The 23877-nt window shown below is 38.2% G+C and overlaps 5 protein-coding genes across 8 annotated transcripts in view; 2 read left to right on the forward strand and 3 right to left on the reverse strand.

The window, feature by feature from the left end:
* The window catches only part of LOC117304937 (cytoskeleton-associated protein 5-A-like), a 52172-nt gene extending 47539 nt beyond the window's left edge, over positions 1-4633 (reverse strand). For all 4 annotated transcript variants that reach the window (XM_033789583.1, XM_033789582.1, XM_033789581.1 and 1 more), the window contains exon 1: positions 4557-4633. The gene's annotated coding sequence lies outside the window, so the exon portion shown is untranslated. The remainder of the gene's footprint in view (positions 1-4556) is intronic.
* Positions 4634-5599: 966 nt separating this feature from the next.
* LOC117305149 (transmembrane protein 246-like) lies at positions 5600-8474 on the forward strand. Its single transcript, XM_033789935.1, has 2 exons — positions 5600-5799; positions 6470-8474. Exons 1-2 carry the CDS (start codon positions 5767-5769, stop codon positions 7679-7681), a joined length of 1245 nt encoding a protein of 414 aa, XP_033645826.1. The 5' UTR covers positions 5600-5766; the 3' UTR covers positions 7682-8474.
* A 215-nt stretch (positions 8475-8689) lies between these two features.
* Positions 8690-10593, reverse strand: LOC117305066 (thioredoxin-like protein 4A). The gene is made up of 2 exons (XM_033789780.1): positions 10420-10593; positions 8690-9910 (listed from the first exon to the last, which is right to left on the reverse strand). The coding sequence occupies exon 2, from the start codon at positions 9827-9829 to the stop codon at positions 9401-9403; it is 429 nt and encodes a 142-aa protein (XP_033645671.1). The 5' UTR covers positions 9830-9910; positions 10420-10593; the 3' UTR covers positions 8690-9400.
* Positions 10594-10743: 150 nt separating this feature from the next.
* On the forward strand, positions 10744-17137 carry LOC117305064 (NADH dehydrogenase [ubiquinone] 1 alpha subcomplex subunit 9, mitochondrial-like). The gene is made up of 10 exons (XM_033789777.1): positions 10744-10829; positions 11520-11693; positions 12139-12236; positions 12824-12915; positions 13651-13792; positions 14146-14248; positions 14579-14646; positions 14796-14872; positions 15210-15372; positions 15831-17137. Exons 1-10 carry the CDS (start codon positions 10784-10786, stop codon positions 15996-15998), a joined length of 1131 nt encoding a protein of 376 aa, XP_033645668.1. The 5' UTR covers positions 10744-10783; the 3' UTR covers positions 15999-17137.
* On the reverse strand, positions 16599-23747 carry LOC117305065 (KRR1 small subunit processome component homolog). The gene is made up of 7 exons (XM_033789778.1): positions 23682-23747; positions 21874-22061; positions 21162-21296; positions 20586-20852; positions 19547-19795; positions 18033-18188; positions 16599-17821 (listed from the first exon to the last, which is right to left on the reverse strand). Exons 1-7 carry the CDS (start codon positions 23710-23712, stop codon positions 17723-17725), a joined length of 1125 nt encoding a protein of 374 aa, XP_033645669.1. The 5' UTR covers positions 23713-23747; the 3' UTR covers positions 16599-17722.
* Between the last annotated feature and the right edge of the window lie 130 nt (positions 23748-23877).

The raw sequence follows: 23877 nt of genomic DNA on the forward strand, positions 1-23877 counted from the left end.
TCCAGACATACCACAGATGTTTACATAATCAAACTGTTAAAGAAATCTTGGAGCTAATCATTTTACAATACACGTATCCAGGCTTGTAGCTAGACAAATTTTAGTGGTAGGCTGTATTCAATTTTTTGGGGAAATCCACCAAGGTGAAATGGATCAACAAAATTATTCAGTGCTAACACACATCGGTGTATGGGTGAAAACCAAAAGTTAATATTCTTTATCCCCGATGCAAATTTAACATCTATTACATCGTTGCGGTAGTCTAGTTGGCACGACACTGCTCTAGAATTGCAAGGGTCGTGGGTTCGAATCCAACCCGAGTAACATGCCTGTGATATTTTTTCACAGGACTCGGGGAAAGTACTGAGTATACAGTGCTAACACACATCGGTGTATGGGTGAAAACCAAAAGTTAATATTCTTTATCCCCGATGCAAATTTAACATCTATTATATCGTTGCGGTATCCGCTGCCAAAACATAGGATTCGAACTGCCTCTAGCTACCGGGCAACCTCGGTAGTCTAGTTGGTAAGACACTGCTCTAGAATTGCAAGGGTCGTGGGTTCGAATCCCACCCGAGTAACATGCCTGTTAATTTTTTTCACAGGAGTCGGGACAGTACTGAGTAGGCAGTGCTAACAGACATCGGTGTAATGGGTGAAAAACCCCAAAAACAAAAATTAAAACTATTCATGTTTAATTATGGGGCCATTATTGATAAAGTGCAAGCTTTAGGCATGTTGCCAGAAGGGGCCATACTATAAGTTGAACATTTTGAATCAATTACCTTTTAGAAACTGACTGTGTTCTTTCTCTGTGACATTTTGATGCTCCTTAAACATATCATTAGTTGTGTCTCAGATCAATGCAGTGGACAATGTTTTGACGTATTCTAGGGGAAATCTTTGCTGGGCGGCACGATGTATTTTGCTCAGAGTGCTGGGCAAAAGTTGTGAGTACTGGGCAGGCTCGCCCCCCATGGCTACATCACTGCACTCAAAATGAGTTAGGGACTTGTTACAAAGCAACCAACTGCATTGCATGCAAATGGAGCACTTTGAAAGACTTAAATATACCTTTATCATGCTGACTCCATCTTGGTCATGTTCCTCATATCAAATAACAATAATGCATGCTAATAATCATCTTGCGATTAGGAACCAGACTAATTTGTTCTTCTAGCCTTGGTTTGTTAACATTGATATCAATGGCAGAAATTCAAGATTAGGAACCAGACTAATTTGTTCTTCTAGCCTTGGTTTGTTAACATTGATATCAATGGCAGAAATTCAAGATTAGGAACCAGACTAATTTGTTCTTCTAGCCTCGGTTTGTTAACATTGATATCAATGGCAGAAATTCAAGATGGCTGCACAGTGATAAAGGTGAAAGGTCAATTGAACCAATTTCTGTGGGTGCTGTTGGTTGATTCAAGGGTTGTGCTATGCATCTACTATATTTGTCTGAACGGTAACACAGAACTTATGACTTCCGCTTAACCTTTCAACTGTTTCTGTCAATTCAAATCCGAACTACATGTGAGCCTATCTTTGTCTCTGCTGCGCCTTGAACATCTGTTTAGATTGGTTTAAAGCATTACAAATACCTAGTATGACTTATATTATTATCTGTAAAAGAAGCAATTATGTAACTTTGTCAACACACTTTCCAAGATCGGTCAGGATTAAAAAATAGAAAACACTATCTATTGCCACTCCGTCACAAAACTACAAACAACAGGTGTGGAGGCCTACAACGTAGAATGTTAACAAAGATGTGTTAACAATTATTGTAGGGGATTGAAATAATGTATTACACATTTCGTGGGGGATTAAGATTAGACAGTTCGGCCAACAAAATGGATCAATCATTCTCCCTGGATAACATCTGGGGCTAACATTTTGAAGAAAAGGAAGGTCCCAATTTAAAAACTTGTTATTAACCGTCTGCTTTGTGTAACTGTGAAGGTATGGAAACATGAATTTTAACATTGTTCTATGATTTTAACGTTAACAGTCAACTGATCAAACATCTCAACCCTAGTTTGTAGGTTGTTGAGGCTTGCACTACTTTATGCTCTTAGTCGTTACAGTACCCATGTTTCTGGTTAGCAGAAATATTTTGTGCTTAGCTATTGTTTGTGCTGTCAGTAGCAGTTTTATGAAACAGGGTTCTGGGCCCAATTTAACAGAGCTGCTTAAAGCAGAAAATAGTGCATAACAATTTGCTGCTAAGCAAAACTAAGTAGAATACCAGTCACAAATCACATTATGTGACATTATATTTTGGCTGGTAACCTTACATTAGTCTAGCAAGCCTTGTCGTGCTTAGCTACTATGGGCCCTGGTGGTGATAATATAGGGCCAAATAAAATAAAAAACACGTTTAGCGTCCTCCCTTTCTGAAAAAAGGAATGAGGGCCCCCTTTTTTTTTTAAATGGATGCACAAAACATTTTTTAAGACTTGCGGCTCCGCTATTTTTTTTGAAACCTTTTAATTTGTTGCTGAGACGGTTAAATTATATGTTTTTTTTCCATTAAAATAAAATAACATAAAGGAGAAGGCCTCTAAAAAGGAAGCGGGCGGGGACGCTAAACATGTTTTTATTTTATTTTTTGCCTAGAGTGCAAGAGAGACTCTTAAATTGCAGACGCAATCAAACACTACTGCGCTCATCACCGGATACTCAGCGTATGTGAAAAAGTTATGAGTAACGCAGTTGCCTAATTTAATATCCTGAGTTTGAGAGTAAAGGATATATTTGTATCCAGGTCTTTTTCTAAGCTGGGGTGTTGTTGCTGCGGAGCGAGTCACCGTGAACAGGTGTTCACTCGAGGTAAAACAAAAGCCAGAAAGTTGTGTAGATTGACAGTTGAAGAAAAAAAGGAAGAGTTTTGACAGAAATCATGGTCAAGACCGTGTGTAAAATGTACAACAAGGATAATTGGTCACATGCAAAGATAGGGGTGGAGTTAAGCACATTTCTATACCAAGTTTATATTTATTCATATATGCAGCCAAAATTACTGTCTCATTGGTTCATTTTCTCTTCAAAAATTTAAAAGCTTTAAACAAAAGTTGGCTTTAATTAACATTGCTTTCTTCATATTATTTTTAAAGAAATTTTGAAAGTCAAGTAAAACATTTAATATTTTCCATGTGGTTTGAAGATTCATTTGACTTTGAGCTCGACTGAGCGAGGCCGTGTCCGAATAGTAGCAGCCACACAGTTGGTTCGGCAGTGCATCATCATGCATTGATTGAAGCAGAGGACATCAAGTACATGTAGCATTTAATTTAAAGACAGTGGACACTATTGGTAATTGTCAAAGACTAGTCTTCACACTTGGTGTATCTCAACATATGCATAAAATACCAAACCTGTGAAAATTTGAGCTCAATGGGTCGTCGAAGTTGCAAGATATTAATGAAAGGTAAAACACCCTTGTCACACGAAGTTGTGTGCATTTAGATAGTTGATTTCGAGACCTCAAATTCTAAATCTGAGGTCTCGAAATCAAATTCATGGAAAATTACTTCTTTCTCAAAAACTATGTCACTTCAGAGGGAGCCGTTTCTCACAATGTTTTAGACCATCAACCTCTCCCCATTACTCGTCACTAAGTAAGGTTTTATGCTAATAATTATTTTGAGTAATTACCAATAGTGTCCACTGCCTTTAAACCCTAGCTTCGCACCCTGGCTTCACAACAGTCCTAGCTGTAACCGCCAATTCCAAGACAATGACCCCTTCTTGCTCTTGCAGTCTTGGATTGCTTTATTTAAAATAAAAGTAGTCTAGCACCTTTTTGTTAATAACAAAATATTAATTTAATAGCGTACTTCCATGCAAACATTTTTTTAAATAGATTCTATTAAAAAATATTACATTTTAGATAGAACTCGAAAAACCTCATCTGCATACCTCATTCAATATCAAATTATTGATGGTGAGATGTCCCATACATAAACAACAACAAATTTACCACCAAGTGATTAGTTAGGCTTCCGACCAGGGGCATGACGAGGTCTAGGGGAGAGGGATCATTCTCATTCTCATCTCCTCTCGTAGTCTCGGGCTCGACCTCGTTCTTAAATCTTATCTTTTTTACAAAACAAAGGAAACACACACACAGAAAGGCAAAATAAATATGCGCGCTTGTTAATGTATGAAGACAGGTTATCAATTACAAAACGCCACAAAGCCAGTCAGTATTTTGAAATAAAGTTTGTAAAAAAAAAAAAAAAATGTGGTTGGAGGAGCTAGTCTGGTAACCTCCTCTGTTTAAGTTGTCAGGATTAACTGTTAAATTTACACTAAATTAAAACTAAATTTAAAATTAAACTGTTAAATTTACACTATCCGGACAAGAGAAGGCTGGGTGTCAGACATACCAGACGAAACACATCGCCCACTCCGCAAAATCCTGCAAAACGTCATTAAATAACCACAACGAAAAGTCAAATTATAATTGAATGCATCCAAAATGGATGAAGAAATACTCCAAATGTACAAACAACTTCAAAATTATCAAAAAATGAATGATTTCTTACCTTTGAAGAACGATAATTATTGACAGACTGAGCTGCACTTCAAAACGTTACGTTGTTTTGGATCATCTTTCAAAAGGATATGCAGCCACGTGATCCAGTTTGCAGTTGTGATTGGTTTGCGAATCGATGACCTAATTTTTGTTCGTTAACCAATTATTGCCACGAGGTGGCGCTATTTACAATTAATGGTTGAGCTTTTCTTGTTATTGTTTTACCCGTTTACCGTATATTTTGTTGCCTAGCTTTTTAAACTATTATGAGAAATAATTTCTGTATTTTTTGTAAATCTCAAATTGACCAATGATAAAGTAAAACAATAAAGATTACTGTGCTTCCTTTCCCCATCCATCCATCCCACCCATCATTTTGCCAAGAAAATCCAGTCACTGAAACTAAACCTTTTCCATTCTCATTTTATTTTCAAATTTTTAAGTTTTATTATTTTTTTTTTAAAATAGGATAATAACGGTTTTCTTTAAAGGGATCTTTAAGTGGTGGTTGGTTTCATTGTTTTGACAAGCGAACAAAATCAACATAAACATTGCAATAAAACATCAATCTGGTTATTTTGATTTCTCCATGATTGGTAATGTACATTTTTGAGGGGGGGGGGGGTAGGGTTGATGGGATGAGGGTTCGGTTCTATAGCTGCCTCAAAACTTTTGGCAAGCCTCTCTCATGGTCAGAAGAATAAGTCACAAAGGCGGAGCCAATCAGCCAGACTGGGTCCTTGCATCCCACATGCTCCATGAGAAAAACTTTACTTGACTAATAATAATTGTGATGACAGCTAAAATATTTCTTAATGAAAATCAACCAGTAAAATGATGAGTAACCAATTTTAGTTCAACAGCTTGACAAACAAAATTTCATATAGGTCACTTTTTATTAGTGCGATGTACAAAATGAACCTATCATTTTTGTGGAACGCCCACAAACAAAACTTATTACTTGAAACAATAGAAAATCCAAGCGCTTCTACTAAAATAAATAGCGCCACCATGCGGTTAAACGCGCTTATTCTTAATAATGTCGTCGTCCTCTCCACTTCGTCTGCTACAGATCTCCACAACAAAGATCGAGGATTTGATGGCATTTTCACTGGAAAGGAGGGAAGGAAATGTTGTAATTCCATTGCTTTTGTACAGTAGCTTAAGTACTCAAGCATAATTTTGATTACGTTGCATGGCCGTTTGTGAGGCCATTCGTCATGTTGACTTTTTCATTTCTGTGGTCAAAGAAGGTGAGAAAAGATGGCGGTGTTGTTATTTTTATGTTTTAATAACTTAAACTGGGCTTGGGATGTGGGCGGGGCCGGGAGTGTGGGACGGGGTCCTGTGGCTGGGATAATGGGTGTTTTCTCGGGGGGAGGGGGGGGGATCGGGATGGACTAGAGGAAAGGTACTTTATTTGTATGCGGAAACCATGAAAGTCAGACTTAATTGTTTTAAAGGATTATTTAACCCAAAATGAGTGACAAACTGCGCCTGTTGTTTATTTCTTCCTTCATGTTAAAACTTTTAAAAAAAGACATGCAACTATTTTATTTTTAATTTATTTGTTTTTATTAAAATAATGGCTTGCTTTTTAGTTCACGTGAACTGTTAATCCAGAGCTGTGGTGAGGCAGAGGGTGACATCGTATTGACAAGGGACTGGAATAACTTTTTTAAATCCTGTTAGTGATTGTATTTAGTTCTAATTTTGATATTACACTAATTATTTTGCTAGTAATTCTTGGGGAGTTTTCTTCACAGTACATAAAGACGATGATGATGAAATTAATAACAAGTTTAATTTTCTTTCCAGGTGTAATTACATTAATTATTTTGCTAGCAATACTGGGGGAGGTTTCTTCACAGTACATAAAGACGATGATGATGAAATTAATAACAAGTTTAATTTTCTTTCCAGGTGAGGTACGTTTTGTTAAAGGCAGCTCTGATCTATGGTGTCACTTTTGTCATCGTACTCCCCCTGCTTTGTCGAAATCTGCCTTACTCTAAATACTTCAGCAGTCCCGTTGACATCCACAAGAAAGTTTATGAATACAACCAGCGCAGAATCAAACAAGCAGAAGATTATCTATCAAAGGTAGATTTGGAGAATGTGAGGAAACGTGTGTCACCGAGGACAGCGAGATTGCAGTTGGCCATTGGCGTCGTAAGCGTAGAGAGACAGAAGAAAAAGTCTAAGACGGTTGGAACGCAGTACCTCACGCAGGTTATGGCGCGTTTGCATGAGGCGATTAGGACTCATGGCGTCCAAGATAAGACGTTTATGTTCATCTGCAATGTCGAGAAGAATGGCGTCGAACATAAAGAAGCCGATTATCTTTCAAAATATTTCCATGTGAGACGGTTTCCACGGAATCGGACTCGACATGAGAAGATGAGCAAAGAACGCGAGAAAGAGAATTACGCATTTTGCCTTGAATCTGCGGCCACCTTCAAAGCTGACTACGTCTTACTGCTCCAAGATGATGCTTTGCCACATTCAAACTTCTATGAAGTCTTGGACTATCTCCTTAAAAATAAACTAGAGAGGAAAACATTACAAGGACAATACACGCACGGCGAGAATGACTGGGTGTGGATGAAACTGAACTTTCCAGACAATTTAGCAGACTTTCACCGGAGCCCGTACTTTGCCTATGAGTGGATCGCACTCTCCCTCACCGGGGCTTCGGTTTTATCCCTAATTTACCACCTTACCACGGGTCACGAAACATTCCCAACAAAGTCACGGAAACTTGCCTTAGTTCTAAACATTGTCTTCATTCTAAGTTTCTGCTACTTCTTCTTGGCCTTTTGGCTCATTGGTCGGCCTTATTTCCTTCGTCTTTACGGCCTTTCAAAACACTTCACCAAGTTAACACCAGGTACTTCCTGCTGCCTTCCTGCAGTTGTGTTTCCCCGAATTCAGATTCAGGGGCTGGTGGATTACTTAAACACAATCAGGTGTACTCCGATGGTTCCCCTAGACTTTGCCTTGGATGCTTATCGTGAAAAGACCAAACTCAAGCAGTACCTTGCCGTTCCAAACCTCTTCTCACATATCGGTTATTTTTCAGCGTTACATCAGGGTGTGAATAGTCAGGACGCTTATGCCTTCCTCATTGAATGATGAGACTCAAACACTGGTCAGACTGCATAATTTTAATGTATGTGTCAAGTCACGGAAGAAGTGAGTTTGTGTCGCTTGGCAACTGTTGCCTTATATTTACCTCTGCTGTTGTGGTCATTTTGTATTTTTAATATTAAATCATGCACTCAGTTTAACTCATGATCAATATAATGCCTTGTAATTGCAACATTTTAAATATATATAAATTTAGGGATTTTCTCCCAAGGTGTCATTTATACTTTAGTGTTTGACACTTTGTGACCATTGAAATGTTAATTATCTCCACAGAGGGTGCACTATGAACATGTATCAGTGATTTAACTCTGATTAAAAGGGGAAAAGAAACCACCACAATTCTTCAATTAAGTGGTTGGTTTATCTCTTGCTACTTTAACTTACAAATATTACAGTAGGTAGGTGATAAGATTGTGCCTTTGATGAGACAATCATGTAATTTGGCACAGTTTAATATCATTATCTCAATGTCCTACTTTTACGTTACGGGGGCGGAGGGGGTCATGCGAGTGCTAGGGTTGTCGTTTCTTTTTCCAGTGCAAATACACAGATAATGGTAAAGTAATATTTTATTTGGAATCAGTAGGGCTTGTTTTATAAAGTGTATGTGTTTCCGTCCCTCAAAGCTATCATTTTCCATGCACTTTAAGTCTCAGGCCTTGAACTTCGGTCTTGAAGGGCCACAGCAATGTTCCTTTGGTAAAGGGGCACTTCTATGAGGGAAAACCTATTAGAACTTTGCAAAGGGCACCATAAGATTTATCATGAATAGCAAAATATCAAGAGAGGGTATGTTGAACCCACACAAAGGTATAGGCGTTGCGTGCGCGAGTCGTAGAAACTGCATAGAAACTGCCCCATATTCCTTCCCCACAATGCATTGCGGTTCTGAATCGCGATAAACCTTATTGCAATGCTGTGGGTACTACGAGTTGTTTTGAGGCCTGAAATTTGTGAACTAAAAATAACATACCACATTTGTTTTCTTAGAAGTTAATGTTTTTTGAATGTTTTTATTGACAAACGAAAATCAGCTAAACCAAAACAGAACTCTATTTATGAAATTATATGAGTAAACTAAATAACAAATAAGTAATCAAATGCTACTAAGTATACCAATAAAGTATTTGAACAATGTGTCTTACTGTGTAAAATAAAATAAACAAACTGGTCTAGAACAATGTTGAAGTTCTTTGAGCATTTCTAATAAATTGTTTGGAGAAGTCCTTGCAAAACCCCAAATCCACCTGTCTACAACAATTAACTTGGTTTAAAAATTGCAAACCTTCATCAGGGTCAGGGGCAGTCATCTTGATGACTGGAGGGGGGGGGGGGGGGAGAGTGTGTGTTCATTTGAGGACACTACATGTATGTGTGTGGGTTGTTTTCGGGAAGGAGGGGGGGGGGGGAGGCACCTAGAGGCATGTCCCCAAACCCAAGGCCTGACTTTCCACCCCAAATGCCTTGTAAAGCATTAATGCATAATAAGTTTACTAGTGCAGTCCACCGGCCAACACCATACAGTAAATCAACACCCAAGCTGTTAATATTTGGAACAATGACTTGTTTTGACTATACCAGAATCCCAGACTAAAAACAGAGATTCAACATCACATGGGGAAACTTTTGTACAGCAACCTCCAGATGGACAAAGCATGGTCTCATTGTACAATTGTGTAAGTGTGTTCTGATAACTTCAAGGGGTTAATATCTATATTTGGTTGAGTAATCCTTTGGCGAGACCACAAGACCACGCCCTTTCCTCGCCCCTTTGTACACAGTCTCGACAATGTCAATCATCTCCTGAGGATCTTCAAGAGTCCAGTTGATTTTGTTGTTGTTTCCCGTTCCCAAATCAATCATGATATGCTTATTGCGGAAGAAGAACATAGTCGTACAGGGATCGTACAATTCGTACATCTTGTTAAAATCTGGAACTTCGGTGATGTCGACGAGGTAAACGACGGCAAAGTTCTTGCATTTATCTGCGATTTTGTACAAGATCTCGTCCATGTTCATACAAGTGGGGTCCCAGTCGTGGCCGAAGCGTATGATGACAACGCGATCCTCCTCTGAGGTAATGGCTTGGTCCACCTGCCAGCCGTTGTGGAGATGCGTTAACATGTAAGACATGGTGGCAGTATGGGAGGTTCCAGTTCTTCTTTAGGGGTGTTTCAGTAGAGAGATTCTTCAACAATAACAAAGATGTTTTGTCTGTAAAAACAAAAGCAAACTCGATCTTAAAAATAGATTCATCAATTCATTCAATAACAAATTAATAAACAAATTAAACAAAATTTGGTTATTGTTATTACAAGGAAGAAAAAGCAACAGTTTCACATGGAATAGTATTAACTGAGAAATACTTTTATCTTTTGTTTGTTTCATTTCTCTCACAAATGGGCCCCAGAAATTCTGAGTTTTGCAATCACAATCATCAAACATTAAATTTTTAAAATGGTTCACTAAATTTCACAAATAGAAATAATAATATCATTAAATTAATTACTAAAATACAAATGTACTTGTTGAACTTGTACATTAAACAATTGTCTGCCTTACTTGATAAAGTCATATACACAGCAAATCCATTAGTTAACAACAACAAACTAAAAATGTGATCCCAATGAAAATTAAATGAAACTCATGATATTTAATTTGATTCAAATCATAGAATTTCTATTCTAAAGTATAATTACGAAATAATTTGAGTAGATACTTACTTGTCTGCCAGTCACAATCGCAACACGTAATACAGCATGAAGAAAAGGATTTCTGGGTTCTCTGTTTTTCGGTCCAGGAATTTGTTTTAAATACAAACAAATTCGTACTTTTTTTCAGACCATTTGCAACAACAATTTACGTTTTGGAGAAATTTCTTGCACTACTGTAGTCAGATCCCCTGTCACAAAGAATCGCTCAATCCTTAGGAAAAGCTACTGGGTACTATACCATTTCTACTTGTAATTTCGTATTCGATGTTTTTTTCAAGACTCCGTAGTTAAATTTAACGGGTTCCCAGAGTAACTTCTTGGTAAGTTACCGCAGCAGAAATCAATGAGAACCATGCAGTGAAACCGATCAAAGATGGCGGCGCTCACAGGAGCTCTTCGAAAAACGTCCGCCTTTCCAAGTAAGTTTCAATGATTAAATGTCTTCTTTTTACCCTGATAATTCTGCACACAATTAATTCAGTGTCGATAAACACTTTGCGAAATTAAAGTATGTGATCAAGGTAATTCAAGTACAATTATTAATCAAAATATTCACTGACCCGGCTAAGTCGGTAAAAACTACTGTATCCCTTGAATGCTAAAAAGTACTGAAAATGGAATTTCTCTGAAAAAGTTAAAAATTTGTTTACTTATATTTTATTTTAAAATGGTTTATAATTTTTAAACATGTATTTGATCAACTTTTACATTTTAAAAAATTGTTTACTTGCCATGATCATAGTTGCGACATGACATGAGGGTTACGCATTTAAAAAAATGTTTACTTGCCATGATGATAGTTGCGATGAGGGTTACGCTATCGCAACGAACTACCATCACGATTGATTCGTTCATTTCAACCTTTTTTTGTGAAAGAAACGCAATTAAAAAGTTAATAAAAGTAAACTTACCAGTAAAAAGTAACATTTTTAAGTGAACAATTTACAATAATATCAAGGCAAAGAGCATGTTTGGTTGGGAAGTAAAACAAACTGGTGGGGGGGTAACTGTGTTTAGTTCGAAAATACATTTTCACAACACAGTAAAAACACACTCAATTTTTTTGAGATTTTGCCAATTTCATTTTTCATTTCGTTTTCAACCACCAGAAGGCGTACTACGTTCAGTTACATGTGTAACAGAGTCACACCAACGGAATGCAGGCACCTACCACCATGCTGTTATACCAAAGGGTAGAGGGGGGAGATCCTCATTCAGCGGTATCGTTGCAGCAGTGTTTGGAGCCAACGGGTTCGTTGGGCGATATGTCGTCAGCAGACTTGGTTAGTATTTAACCCTGCAAAACTAAGGCCATAAGATCATCATAACTTAAGGACCATTGAGACTTGTTTCCACAAGGGGCTGAGACTTTATTTTAAAAGATGAATTGTTAATCTTGCCATAGTGATTTGTATTCTGACATGACACTTTATAGCAATTACTTTAACCCTTTGTGAAATCGATCGCTGGGCTCGGCTTGTTATTAAAGATGGTGAATCAAGCTCAACAGCACTGAGGGACATTCAAAACTTTATACACTAAAACCTTTGTCTGATTTTTAAGGGTATTATCTTTAAATAATCCTTTATTCTAAATCTTCCGGACTTAGGTAAAGTCAAATGAAACCATTCAGTTATTTTGGCTGATCAAGATAAAAAAACACATTTAAACGACTTTAACTGGTGATCTTGTTAATGATTTTGATTAACGGTGTGTTATGGATTGCAGGTCGTGAAGGGTCGCAGGTCATGATCCCCCACCGTTGCGATCACTACAACCTGATGCACTACAGGGTCATGGGTGACCTGGGTCAGATACTCTTCAGAGTGAGTATGGTTCAGCGGGAGTTTTCAAAGAGTTAAGACTAGTCTTATCTCAAGTTAGGACGAGTTACTAGTACTTACTTTGGACAAGCCTAAGTTTTCAATATATCCTAGGACTAGTCCTAAGTTGGGAGTAGTCCCAACTCTTTGTGAAATCGACCCTTGGTCACAAATGACGCAGCAGTTGTGTGTTGGCTTTTTGACGGGATTCTTATGGCATGTTGTGGCCGGCGGTCTAGTTCACTAGACCAATCTCTGGTGTTGTCCGCAGCAGAGTGCACAGTCAGTGTGGGTTCGATTCCAGGACATGACACTTGTGCCCTTGAGCAAGGCACTTAACCATAAGTGATATGTAAAAAGTTGGGAAGTCAGTGTATTCTGCTCTACCAGCCAGGCTCTAAGTGGATGTTACCCATACTTACATCCTAACGGACTGTGAAGGGGGTAACCCAGTTGCAGCCTGGTAACCCTGCTATCAGTTGGTAGCTGATTTGGGTCGATAGCCCAAATGTTGTTCATGTTTCGGATGGAAATGTCTACTTTTTGCACGTATAAAATAAATTGTAATTTGTGGTTTTAATTCTTTGCAGCAATGTGAGCTGCGGAATCACGATTTAATATCGGACATAATGCAACATTGTAACGTTGTCATCAACCTGGTAGGCAAAGACTATGAGACAAGGTAAGAGCTTAGTATTCCAGTCTTCTCCTTCCTTGGGTTGGTCTTTCCTCGGCTCACCCTGCCGTTTCACAAGGTTTTCCAAACTGTAACAATCATTCTCTTCAATCAATTTTAAGAAAGGTTTCAACCAGGGCCCAATTTCATAGAGCTGCTAAGCACAACAATTTGCTAAGCATGAAATTTCTTCCTTGATAAAAACAGGATTACCAACCAAATTTTCATGAGATTTTCAGGATAAGCAAACAACAGCTGAATACCAGTAACAAGCAATATGCAACACATGGAAATTTGGTTGGTAATCCTGTTTTTTTCCTCTGGTAAGGGGCATTTCTATGGGGAAAATGTAAGGTTTTATTGGAACCTTGCAGAGGGCACCACGACAAGAGCACAGGGCACCACAGCAATTGCTGTGGGTGCTTTTTCGCGGCTGTAACCAATAACTGTTTCGGTCATTGGCCAGTGATTTACCAATTGCCAATTCAACCCAAACAGTTATTCTCAAAACCCACCTTTTTCCCTCTTCATAACTGGTCGTCTCTGTCTGTGTTCTGTCTCGTTCTCCTTTTTTCTTCAGCGCCTTGTATCCTTGGCAATTTGGCGCTTTACAAATACTTTTATTGTTATTATTAGTTATTGGTTACAACTTCAAAAACGCAACCCTTACCCTCCTCTGCCCCTTCTGTTCTTGGGAAACACTCTGATGAATTTTATCTTGTTTGTCTTCTCGTCCTGAAGGAATTTCACCTTTGAGGATACCAACATTGAGGCGGCTCGTAATATCGCCCGTCTCGCTAAGAAGGCTGGAGTCAATCGACTGATTCACATGTCGGCTCTCAGTGCTGATATGTCTTCACCCTCAAAGTTTCTCAGAACCAAGGTAAGGAGACGAGATTATGATACTCATCTATAAAGGGATAAAAGATTGAGCCAAGGGAGTATTAAAAGTTTCTTGAAACAAGTAACACAGACATCAAAGGGAGAAAGGGACAGTCCCCACTGTGTCCAAACCTGTAGTTTTGTATTTCTGGTGATTAACAGAGTGGGTGAACTTCCTAAACTGTATTGTCTGGGAGGTTCTAGGTCTAGCAAAAGGAGGAACTCTGGCCAGTAAGCAAATTTCAGGACTTGTTTTACTTTCATTCCTGGTAAGGGTGAGGGAAAAGAACCAGAAGAACAGTCGGAGAGTCCTGGTTCCTGTTTAATTTTTTTTTTTAAATTTGCTCACAACAGGCGGCCGGAGAGGCTGCAGTGAAGGAAGAGTTCCCAGAGGCCACCATTCTCAAACCGGCTCAGATCTTTGGCAGAGAAGACCGTTATTTCAACCACTTTGCTAGTAAGTAGTTATAAGAAAGGCCTCAAATTAACTCAAAGCACCCTCAGCATTTGGCATTGTGCCCTGTGCTGTTGCTGTGGCGTCTTATGTAAGGTTTCAATACAAAATTTTCTTCAAAGAAGTTGCCCTTCAAGAGCGACGTTAAAGTCCTGATAAAACATTATCGTGTCAGTGCAAATTTGTTTTATCTCGCCTAAAAATGCTGTAGTATTCTCCAAATAAAAAAAGTCATGCTCTTTGATCTACTTGTCTAGAACTAAACAAACATCAACAAACATTTTATTAGTTACTAAATATAATTTTTTTTATTTTTTTTTTTTTTCCCCACAGACCAGAGACTCTTTGGTGGTGTCCCGATGTTCCTCTCGGCTTACAAGTCAGTTAAACGACCAGTTTACGTAAGACATTGTGAAATATTTTTTGTCTAATATAAGTGCGTACGATTTGTATTTCGTTCACTTGATGTTTGTACCAGGTACCAGTAGGATGACAGATTCACCTTGCAGAATCATCTGTACTTTTTGTTTCTTTTCTCCTCCTCCTGAAGGTTGCGGACGTAGGTCAAGCCGTCATTGAGGTCGTCAGGAATCCAGACACAGCAGGCATGACTTTTGAACTTGTTGGGTAAGTTGACCTTTAACCCAAAGATCATTGCAGATATCAGCTTAAAGGTGCTGAGACAAAAAAAGTTAAAATCACAGAGCAATGTTTTCAGGAAAGTCGTGAAATCCCTTGTACATGCTAAAATAATGTTTGTCTCCCTTTATTTGTGTGAAATTAATTTGCTAATTTCTCAAAAAGTACAGCACCTCAGCAAGAAATATTTTAAGGGAAGCTTTCTACCATCATTATCTTCAAACCGTGTAAGTTTAATCTAAATCTGTGGACAATGTGTTTTGTGTCCTACAAAAAAGACCCAAACACTTTAACGAGATCAAAAATGTTGTTTCTGTTTTGACAGGCCGAACGGCTACATCTTATCGGACTTGATTGACTTTATCTATCGAGTCACCAGACGTCCCTACATCAAGTACCCAGTACCTAGACATCTGCTACGCCTAGCGGCCGCTATCATGGAGAAAACTCCATTCGAACCTTTGATGACCAGAGACATGTTAGAACTGGTGAGAACTCCGACTTAACCCTTTTGTTACCGAATCGTTTGGAGATAAATAACTACTGGGCTCGATTTCCCAAAGCGGAAAGATTCATCTGAAGATGAGTTGTCAGTGTTACCATAGTGATCTGTATTGTGACATCACACTTTGCTTCGCAAGAAGGAGTGATACACAGTTAAGACCAATCTCAATCCTTGACTGATGAAGTAGTCCATGCCGATTTCCAACCTTCCCAAGGTAGTAGTTAATAAGCAGGACAGGTCTTTTCAGAAGTAGTCTGCCGAATTCCGAATTATACTGTTAAAAGACAGATTCTCAAAGACCAAATCTACCAAGCAAAGTAGATACATACACTTGGCGTTACCAAAAAACTGAATAAATACATTAATACCTCACCATGTAATTCCCTTAAAATCCATATAATCTAATTATTTTGTTTGGCTTTCCTTTTCCCAACTCCACAGCAACACACCTCTGAAAGAGTTACCCCAGGAACTCCAGGGCTTGAGGACCTCGGGATCACCCCAACCCAGATCGAGTTAGCCGCCATTAAAGGCCTGCGTAGACACCGTGCTGACCGCTACTTTGATCTTGGTATAGACGAGGTGGAAGCTGCGCCGATCGTCAAATAGATTCAATCCAAGATTAAGTTTCTAAACTAAACGACAAAATTGTAAATGTTAATATTGATAGTTGCCATTTATCAGGCATGATATTTCACTACCCCCATAACAATATTTTACAAGTAAAATGGCTAACCAAGATGGTTTGTTGAAGACCTTTTCTGACTGTTAAACAACAGTCGGATTTTCTGGGAGCAAAGAAATCAGAATTGGGAAGAATAACATACCTGATCTATGAATCGCTGAAGGCCTGATTTAAAGGATTAGGGTACTTTTTGTTCACTCCCTGAACAATATTTTACAAGTACATTGGCTAAAGTCAAGATGGGTTTTTGAAGACCTTTTCCCGACTTAAATAAAAATCGGATTTTATGTGAGCAAAGAAAACAGAATTGGGTTGAAATGGGAAGAATATCACGCTTGATCTATGAACAGCCAAAGGCCTGATTGAATGAAAAGCTGATTTAATTGTGGACATTGTCTCCACGGTCTCCTGTGGAATGTTGTTGCACAGGTCAATTAGGCAGAAGAGTATACATCTGTACCAATTATATTAGGGCTAGTGTATGCGCTATTGAAGCACTTTTGTTTGGGTTGTGTTTGATTTTAGTTGGTTGCTCCTACTTCTGGGGCAGCACGGAACTTTGAAAAGTTTCATTCCGATTGGGAAAAAAAAAAATGTTCTGAAAGGTGTTTGCTTGGTGAAGCAGGCCTGGAATTTCATCGTGGAGAGGGCAAGGCCATTTTCATTCTGCAAAGAGCAAATCTTAAAAGTGTCAGAAACTTTTGAAGGGGCACCACAGCCAAGAGCAGGGCAACAGAGGCCATCACCTCCATGTAATTCCAGGTCTGTTGAAGCCTTCAAATACTGGAAACATGTCTTAATTGAACGCCCCGCTTGGCTGCACAAAGTTTTCCAAAAGGAACATCAATGGTTCCCAAAGGTTAGAACTCTAAAGCGTTCTTGTCGAGGACATGAATCGTTTTTGGTATCTTTAACAAAAATCTGAAAATAACAAAATAACAAATGTTCTTTGAAATAAAACCTCTCGATCAGTCCACTCATTATTTGTACAGAACTTTATTTAAAATTACAGAGTGATTACAGAACAGTGAATAAATAAGTTAACACTGGTGTTGAAGATGAACTTCTGTGCAAGTTTCTTTGATTTATTTTAGGGCTGTCGAAATTTGTTCAACATTTTCACAGTCGTGCAGAGAGTACAGGGAGTTGGAAGTTGTGTATGATTTAAATGTTTCCTTTATAAATGCTCATGTTTATAAAGTTGGAATGAACAGCGGGGACACATTAATTGAAAACCAAAAATAGCCGAAAAATCTAACAGGCATTCGAATTGATTGTTGTTACTTAAGGGGGGTTACTATGAACGTACACAACAACAAAATTGATAAGTACAGTTTTGGAGGCAAGTCTTAAAAAAAGTAGCCCAATGTACTTTCTGTACGACATTTAAAATTTGGGACAGTCACTGAATTTGTAGAACAAATGGTTTTAAAAAGGAAGAAAATTTTTAAGCATAGCTTTGTCAAGAGGAAGATGTGTTCCTCTTTTTCTCTCCATCGAAACTGAGGCTGGAAAAGAGAAGTAGCTCGTCGTTGAAATTTCTAAATTCCAAGTTTTGTTTTTGAGGTTTGACGGAACAGGGCTCTGACAATATGTTTGGGGGGGGGTGATGTTTTGGGTGGCGAGGGGGGGGGGGGGAGGTCGAAAATTACGGTTTCTGCTTCCTCTTCACCCCTTTCTTTGTTTTTCTTTCCGGCCTCGTTGACTTTGGTTTAGGCACTTCCTCTGGCTTTCGAAATGGTGTTTTCTGGATTATAAAAAAACAACAAATGGATAAGAACACAATGACGGAAGTAAAGTATAAGTACATGTACATGTATTGTCCTCTAGTTACTGTATCACAATCGATTGTTTTGTGCAATTCATAATCCTATACGTTAAGCATCAATATTTTATACAGAAGTTTACTTCTTGTAAGAACTCGTGGTAGATCAGAAAATCAATGAAAGATCATATACCTGTGATTTCTTGATCTTAGCTTTCAGTGCCTTCATATCAATCTGGGTGTCTGCTTTGGGATGTGTCTTGGGTTTTGTCACCGAGGGTTCCTTGGGTGGGACAAACGACTGGTTTCGTTTCTCCTTGCGTTTCGTTTCGGCTTCAGCATGTTTCACCTGCAAAGAAAACAAAGTTTCAAATCTTAGTTCCTGTTTTTTTTTCTTTGTTTCTTCAAATTTTAATGAGAAATAATCTTAATAAAGAGGTCCCAAAATATCTATGTATTTATTATTGTTTTTAAACCACATTTAATGATGGTGAACCCATCCAACACAGCTGATCAACACAGCTGATCATAACATTGTATAAAAACACATCAAAGATAAAATACTAAACGACGACACTTGGCAGATAAGGGCACAGAAAAACAACAACAAAATATAAAACACTAAAAGTACTTTTAGATTATCCCCATCAATGTGTTCACACTGGAAAAAATAATTTCCTAACATAATATACAAATAAATCAAAGATAAAATACAAAAAATGACAAGACTTTGGTAGAAAGTAAAACAAATTAGCTACCTAAATAGACAATAACATACCAGGACGAAATTTGACAGTACTTTAAACTTAAAATCTACAAGACCAGCACCTTTGAATGTTTACAGGAAACTGCAACTTACAATATGCTAATTTATTATTATTAACTTAAAGACATGGACACTATTGGTAATTGTCAAAGACCAGTCTTCTCACTTGGTGCATCTCAACATATGTATAAAATAACAAACCTATGAAAATTTGAGCTCAATTAGTCGTCCAAGTTGCGAGATAATAATGAAAGAAAAACACCCTTGTCACACCAAGTTGTGTGCTTTCAGATGCTTGATTTCAAGACCTCAAAATCTAATTCTGAGGTCTTGAAATCAAATTCGTGGAAAATTACGTCTTTGTCGAAACAAGGTTACTTTAGAGGGAGCCGTTTCTCACAATGTTTTATACTTTCAACAGGTCTCCATTTCTTGTTACCAAGTCAGTTTTTATGATAACAGTTATTTTGAGTAATGACTAATAGTGTTCACTGCCTTTAAAGGGTATATATGTACTTATTCCTAACAAAAAACACAATGTCCACAGATTTACATTAAACTTACACAGTTTGAAAATTATGATAGTGGAAAGCTTCCCTTGAAATTTTACTTACTGAGGTGCTGTAGTTTTTGAGAAATGAGTAAAAGTTATAATTTTTGTCTCAGTTATAGCATGTAAAAACGTATTAACCAGTTATGCTATGGTTTTGGTATAATATCATAACTGGTTAAGAGGATTTTACATGTTAAAATAATTTTGGTCTCATGAGACCAAAATTATTTTGTGACTTGTTTTACTCATTTCTCAAAAACTACACAACCTTAGCTAGTAATATTTGAAGGGAAGCTTTCCACTATCATTATCTTCAAACCCTGTAAGTTTAATGTAAATCTGTGGACACTTTGAAAAAGTACCCGAATCCTTTAAAGAAGATGCTCACCTTCTTCTGTTCCCTTGCCCGAGCTTTCTTCTGGCTTTCCTTCAAGAAGTATTCTCCGGTTGCCAGCTCCCTGTCAACCTTACTCTCAGGTTGGGTAGGAGGGAACGGAGTGTATTCCTTCTTCTTACGGATCTTCTTCGGTTGTTTCCGTTTCTTGAGGTTCTTGGATTTGAATTGTGGGAGGAAACGATCCCAAGACTCATGTTTAAGCTTCTCATCCTTCATCAGTTCTCGTTTGATCATCAGCGTCTAGAGACAGAGAGAAATAACAGACATCACATTTAAGTGGTGTTTGAAGCTTTGCAAGGTCACATTGCAGGTAGCAGACCCAGAGGTAGACCGGGAAAACGATAGCTGGAAGACATCAAGCACGAAGAGACTGACATACCATCTGTGGCAGCAGCAGGACACCTAGCAAGGAACAGAGACCTATGGAGACTCTTAGTTGGGAAGCCATCTCCGGGTCCTACCTCGGGTGGACGGCTATGATGATGACGATGATGATGATGATGAAATAGTAAACTTACAGGTATAACCATGTATTAAATATCTTTTGTGGGAGAGTTATCTCTAAAGAAAGCCAGTGTGGTCTCGGCGCTTCTCCTGATTTTCCTGAAGACGAGCAGAGTATACTGTTCGAAACGTTGAGACCAGACTGGCTCTTTTCAGAGCCAAGACTGCCACTACCTCGGTGGTCTAGTGGTAAGATATCTGCTCTAGCAATGCAAAGATTGGGGTTAAAAAAACTAAGGAAAGTGTTATACAGTGCTTGACACACATTGGTTTGAGGATAAAAACAAACTATATTCGTTATTCCAGATTTTAAAATTAAGAGATACTTTCTTCCACGGTAAACCCGCCTGGTTCCTGGAGGGAAGCCACAGTTGTGGACTCAACAGTAACAGCCCAAAAGGGAACAGCTTGAAGTTGGGCCAGAACATCCGGTTGCTCACCTGGTTTTAAACACCGGGTGAGACACCAAGGGGCGTTTTTTTTCACCGTGGAAGAAAAGATCTACACCTAAAGAAAATCTAATTACCTTGATGTTGTAAACTGGATGAACATTTTTCATAGTGTCTATGACGATCTTATACACGTCTCTGAGTCCTTTATACGGACCTACCGCAGACACTGTGTTCCCCTGAACCATGATGTAACACTTTGTCAGTAGCTCAACGGCTTTGAGTGTTGAGCCATTTGGGCCAATCAGACGCTGTCGGCGTTTGACGAATCTCTCTTGGTTGCGTACCATGCGACCGATTTTGATGACCTCGGCTGAAATGCCGTCTTCTAACACCCGAACAGCCTGAGGAAAAAATGCAAGAACTATTTTCGTTTTCACAAAGTATCTTTCCCATCCCATTTCTCCTTGAGATATATACTATGATACTTCTTTAGGAACGTACAGACATTTGAAATGTGGCAACAACAAAAACTTTTGGGTTTTTACTTTGCTCGTGCGACCATCTTGCGTTCTCTCATAAAAATCAATGTAACCAAACCGAGGCTAAAAGAGCAAATTAGTCCAGTCCCTTTTCAGAATGCCAAGATTTTATGGCTAATGTCACCATTGCACACAGGGTACAAGACAAATATGGTGAGAGCATGAACCTACCTGTTCATAAGGAACGCTGCGAGCGAGAAGTTTGATCATGTCCCGTGCCTTGATGAGTATAAAGGGGTCCCATGTCTTGCGAGTTGTCGTAACAGACATGCTTCCCTCGATGACATCTAAAGAAGCTTTGAGATGCTGCGAAGAAAGACACAAATTAAACAGTTGAAAAGCTGTTGAAAACTGCTTATCAACCAAAAGGACCCCGTATGGTATAAACACAAACATTTGATGTTGTTCCGGTGTTTCAACCCTAGCAAAGTCTTTCTTGAAGAAAACAACAACCATTTAGCCTTCGAGAAAGACCCTGCTAAGGTCGAAAGGTCGAAATACCACCATTAAGCCTTCAAGAAAGACTACTTTGCTAGGGTCAAGACGTTTGGCCATTAATTATTTTTTGAAATCTCTATTAGCCACTGCTGCTGATTTGATTGTGATTAGCTACTTTTTGTACCAAAGGAGGCCTATGAATTTGGAAATAATGGTGACTGCAGGCCTGAAACTTCACGGTGGCAACGAAGGCGATTGCCTCCATGCCCCTGGTCATTGCCTTTGTGCCCTTGAAATGCTGTAGTACAAATTTACAATTTCCTCATAGGGTGCCCTTTACCAAGGGCGAAAATGACTTGGTGCCCTCGCCTTTTAAAAACGAAGCATACAGTACAGGCCTGTGACTGGGATAGCAACTATTTTCCCTGATAGATTTTGTGCTCACGTAATCTTTCAGGGCTTTTTCAACCAGCGGCCAGCATTCTCTGAGATATTTCTCCCTGTATTTTGGGAACAGCGTAGCGAATGAGCTTTCCTCTAGTACACCATTTGGATTGTCTTCTGCTGTAAACTTTGGCTCTTCCCATCCCAGAGGGATCTCCAGAAGATGGTCTTGTGAAGCTTTGCTCTTCCCTGTTTGAGAAAATGGAACTATCTTGAAAGGCTTACTTCACACATGAATAGAAAAAAATAGAAACAATAAATTCTTCAACATCATTACAAATTGTTAGTTATAGCTTGCCATAGTTCCCTGACAATATTTAAACTTAAATATATTTGATGACAATAATATTAATAAATATAATAATTTATAACGGAAATTATGTTATAATAAACTATCCTGGTAGCATCTTATTCTTACTATTAGAATATCATTATCAACACTCTAATTCAGTGTTGATAAAATAACTGACTGAACTTGCAAACACTATTTTTATTTTTTTATATTTATATCGTAGGAGGTCCTGTTTTCGAGGTGTCCCTAAAATCGTGGCAAATCTTTTACCTCTCTGTGCACGATGTAAACAGTCCCAAGATAAAAATTGTGTGGTTTTATTTGCCAAGCAAAGAGTCTCCTCTCCCTTGACCAAAACTTAAAAACACGTAAGGCTCCACTAGTCATTTGCACTTGTAAATGCAAAAAGTTTGGTATTTTAGGCATTTCTACAAGGTACAAAAATATGTCATAATGTTGAGGCCATATAAAAATATTTGCCCACCGAAAAAGTTTCATCAAACGCTATTTCAATTCACAATTCATGATGATCAAAATCATGTGACTGAATGTTTTGCTGAGCATTCTTGAAAAAAAATACCGAGGCTTAAAGAAGCCATATGACTTATATCAGTTTCTAATATTTTTTGAGATTTTTATTTTGTAACCCTGGTATCAATACTATTATTAATATTAAAATTTAAACATCAGCTCGTTGATTCAATTATCACTGTTTATTTATACGCTTTATTATAAATATTAAGAAAAAAACATATAAAAAAAAAAAAAAAAAATCAGATAATCAAATAATTTTTTGCAAGTTACCATGGTAATTTAAAAAATTTAATAAAACAATATTTTGAATAAAATGAAGGCAACTGCTGGCTATACAGTCATACATAGAGTCTCAAAGAACACTTGTACTGTAGTCACTGCAGATGTTTCTTCCATGTATGGCTTCACCGGGAAACCATACTTTCTCGTTTGCCGTGAAAACAGGAAAAACTCAAAACAAATGGGGCCAGTTGAAGTCATTGAAGATCGGTGTGTGGTGTGAACATTTCAATGTCCATCAAGTTTTAATACATGTTTGCATACTTCATATTAACAAATGAAGATAATTAGGGCATCGGTTGATATATGGCATCATTATTTTTTTCCCAATTCAAAGAAAAAGGCATATAGCGTGAAAACTGGTAAGCAGAGGGTATATTTTTTATCTTTTTACTTTTTTATATATATATTTTTTTAAATGCGTGCATGCGGCCCGGCCGCCCCCATCAACTCCCCCACACTCGCTCGCTTGATCGAGTCCGGCCGTCCACATCGACTACATCATACATGCGGTGCCACGAGATGTCAACGAGTGAGAGAACTTTATTTTTCAAATAATGATTTATATCAAAATAAAACAACCCGTTTTATTTTACACACGGCTGTTGTGAACACATACAACTCCTTATTACATCCCACCAACCTCTACAAAAGAATAACTTTCATCACGATGAAAATATCGGAAACAAAACGTAAAAACTCACCAGCGGTTCTGTCTGCCATGGACGTCGCCATTTTAAAATAGCCCCCTCAACGTCAACACATTGTTGTTCACCGTACATGTACCATAGGAAATCTCTTCCACGTACTTGAAGAGGACACAAACACAAGTGGAGAGTCTACTGTTATGCAATACGTACCATGACGTGACCGTTATGGCATAATTGATCACAGAGTTCG

The sequence above is a fragment of the Asterias rubens genome, chromosome 22 (genome assembly GCF_902459465.1).
Source record: "Asterias rubens chromosome 22, eAstRub1.3, whole genome shotgun sequence".
Taxonomy (NCBI): domain Eukaryota; kingdom Metazoa; phylum Echinodermata; class Asteroidea; order Forcipulatida; family Asteriidae; genus Asterias; species Asterias rubens.

What these genes read in the sequence shown, in the direction of transcription:
- LOC117305066 (XM_033789780.1), bottom strand. Translation starts at nt 9,829, where the DNA reads ATGTCTTACATGTTAACGCATCTCCACAACGGCTGGCAGGTGGACCAA.
- LOC117305065 (XM_033789778.1), bottom strand. Translation starts at nt 23,712, where the DNA reads ATGGCGACGTCCATGGCAGACAGAACCGCTG. An exon ending in GCAGCGTTCCTTATGAACAG is followed by an intron (nt 20,853 to 21,161) that starts GTAGGTTCATGC and finishes TTTTTTCCTCAG; the next exon opens with GCTGTTCGGGTGTTAGAAGA. An exon ending in CTAAGATCAAGAAATCACAG is followed by an intron (nt 17,822 to 18,032) that starts GTATATGATCTT and finishes TTTATAATCCAG; the next exon opens with AAAACACCATTTCGAAAGCC.
- LOC117305149 (XM_033789935.1), top strand. Translation starts at nt 5,767, where the DNA reads ATGTTGACTTTTTCATTTCTGTGGTCAAAGAAG. An exon ending in CATTTCTGTGGTCAAAGAAG is followed by an intron (nt 5,800 to 6,469) that starts GTGAGAAAAGAT and finishes TTTTCTTTCCAG; the next exon opens with GTGAGGTACGTTTTGTTAAA.
- LOC117305064 (XM_033789777.1), top strand. Translation starts at nt 10,784, where the DNA reads ATGGCGGCGCTCACAGGAGCTCTTCGAAAAACGTCCGCCTTTCCAA. An exon ending in ATATGTCGTCAGCAGACTTG is followed by an intron (nt 11,694 to 12,138) that starts GTTAGTATTTAA and finishes TATGGATTGCAG; the next exon opens with GTCGTGAAGGGTCGCAGGTC. An exon ending in TGGGTCAGATACTCTTCAGA is followed by an intron (nt 12,237 to 12,823) that starts GTGAGTATGGTT and finishes AATTCTTTGCAG; the next exon opens with CAATGTGAGCTGCGGAATCA.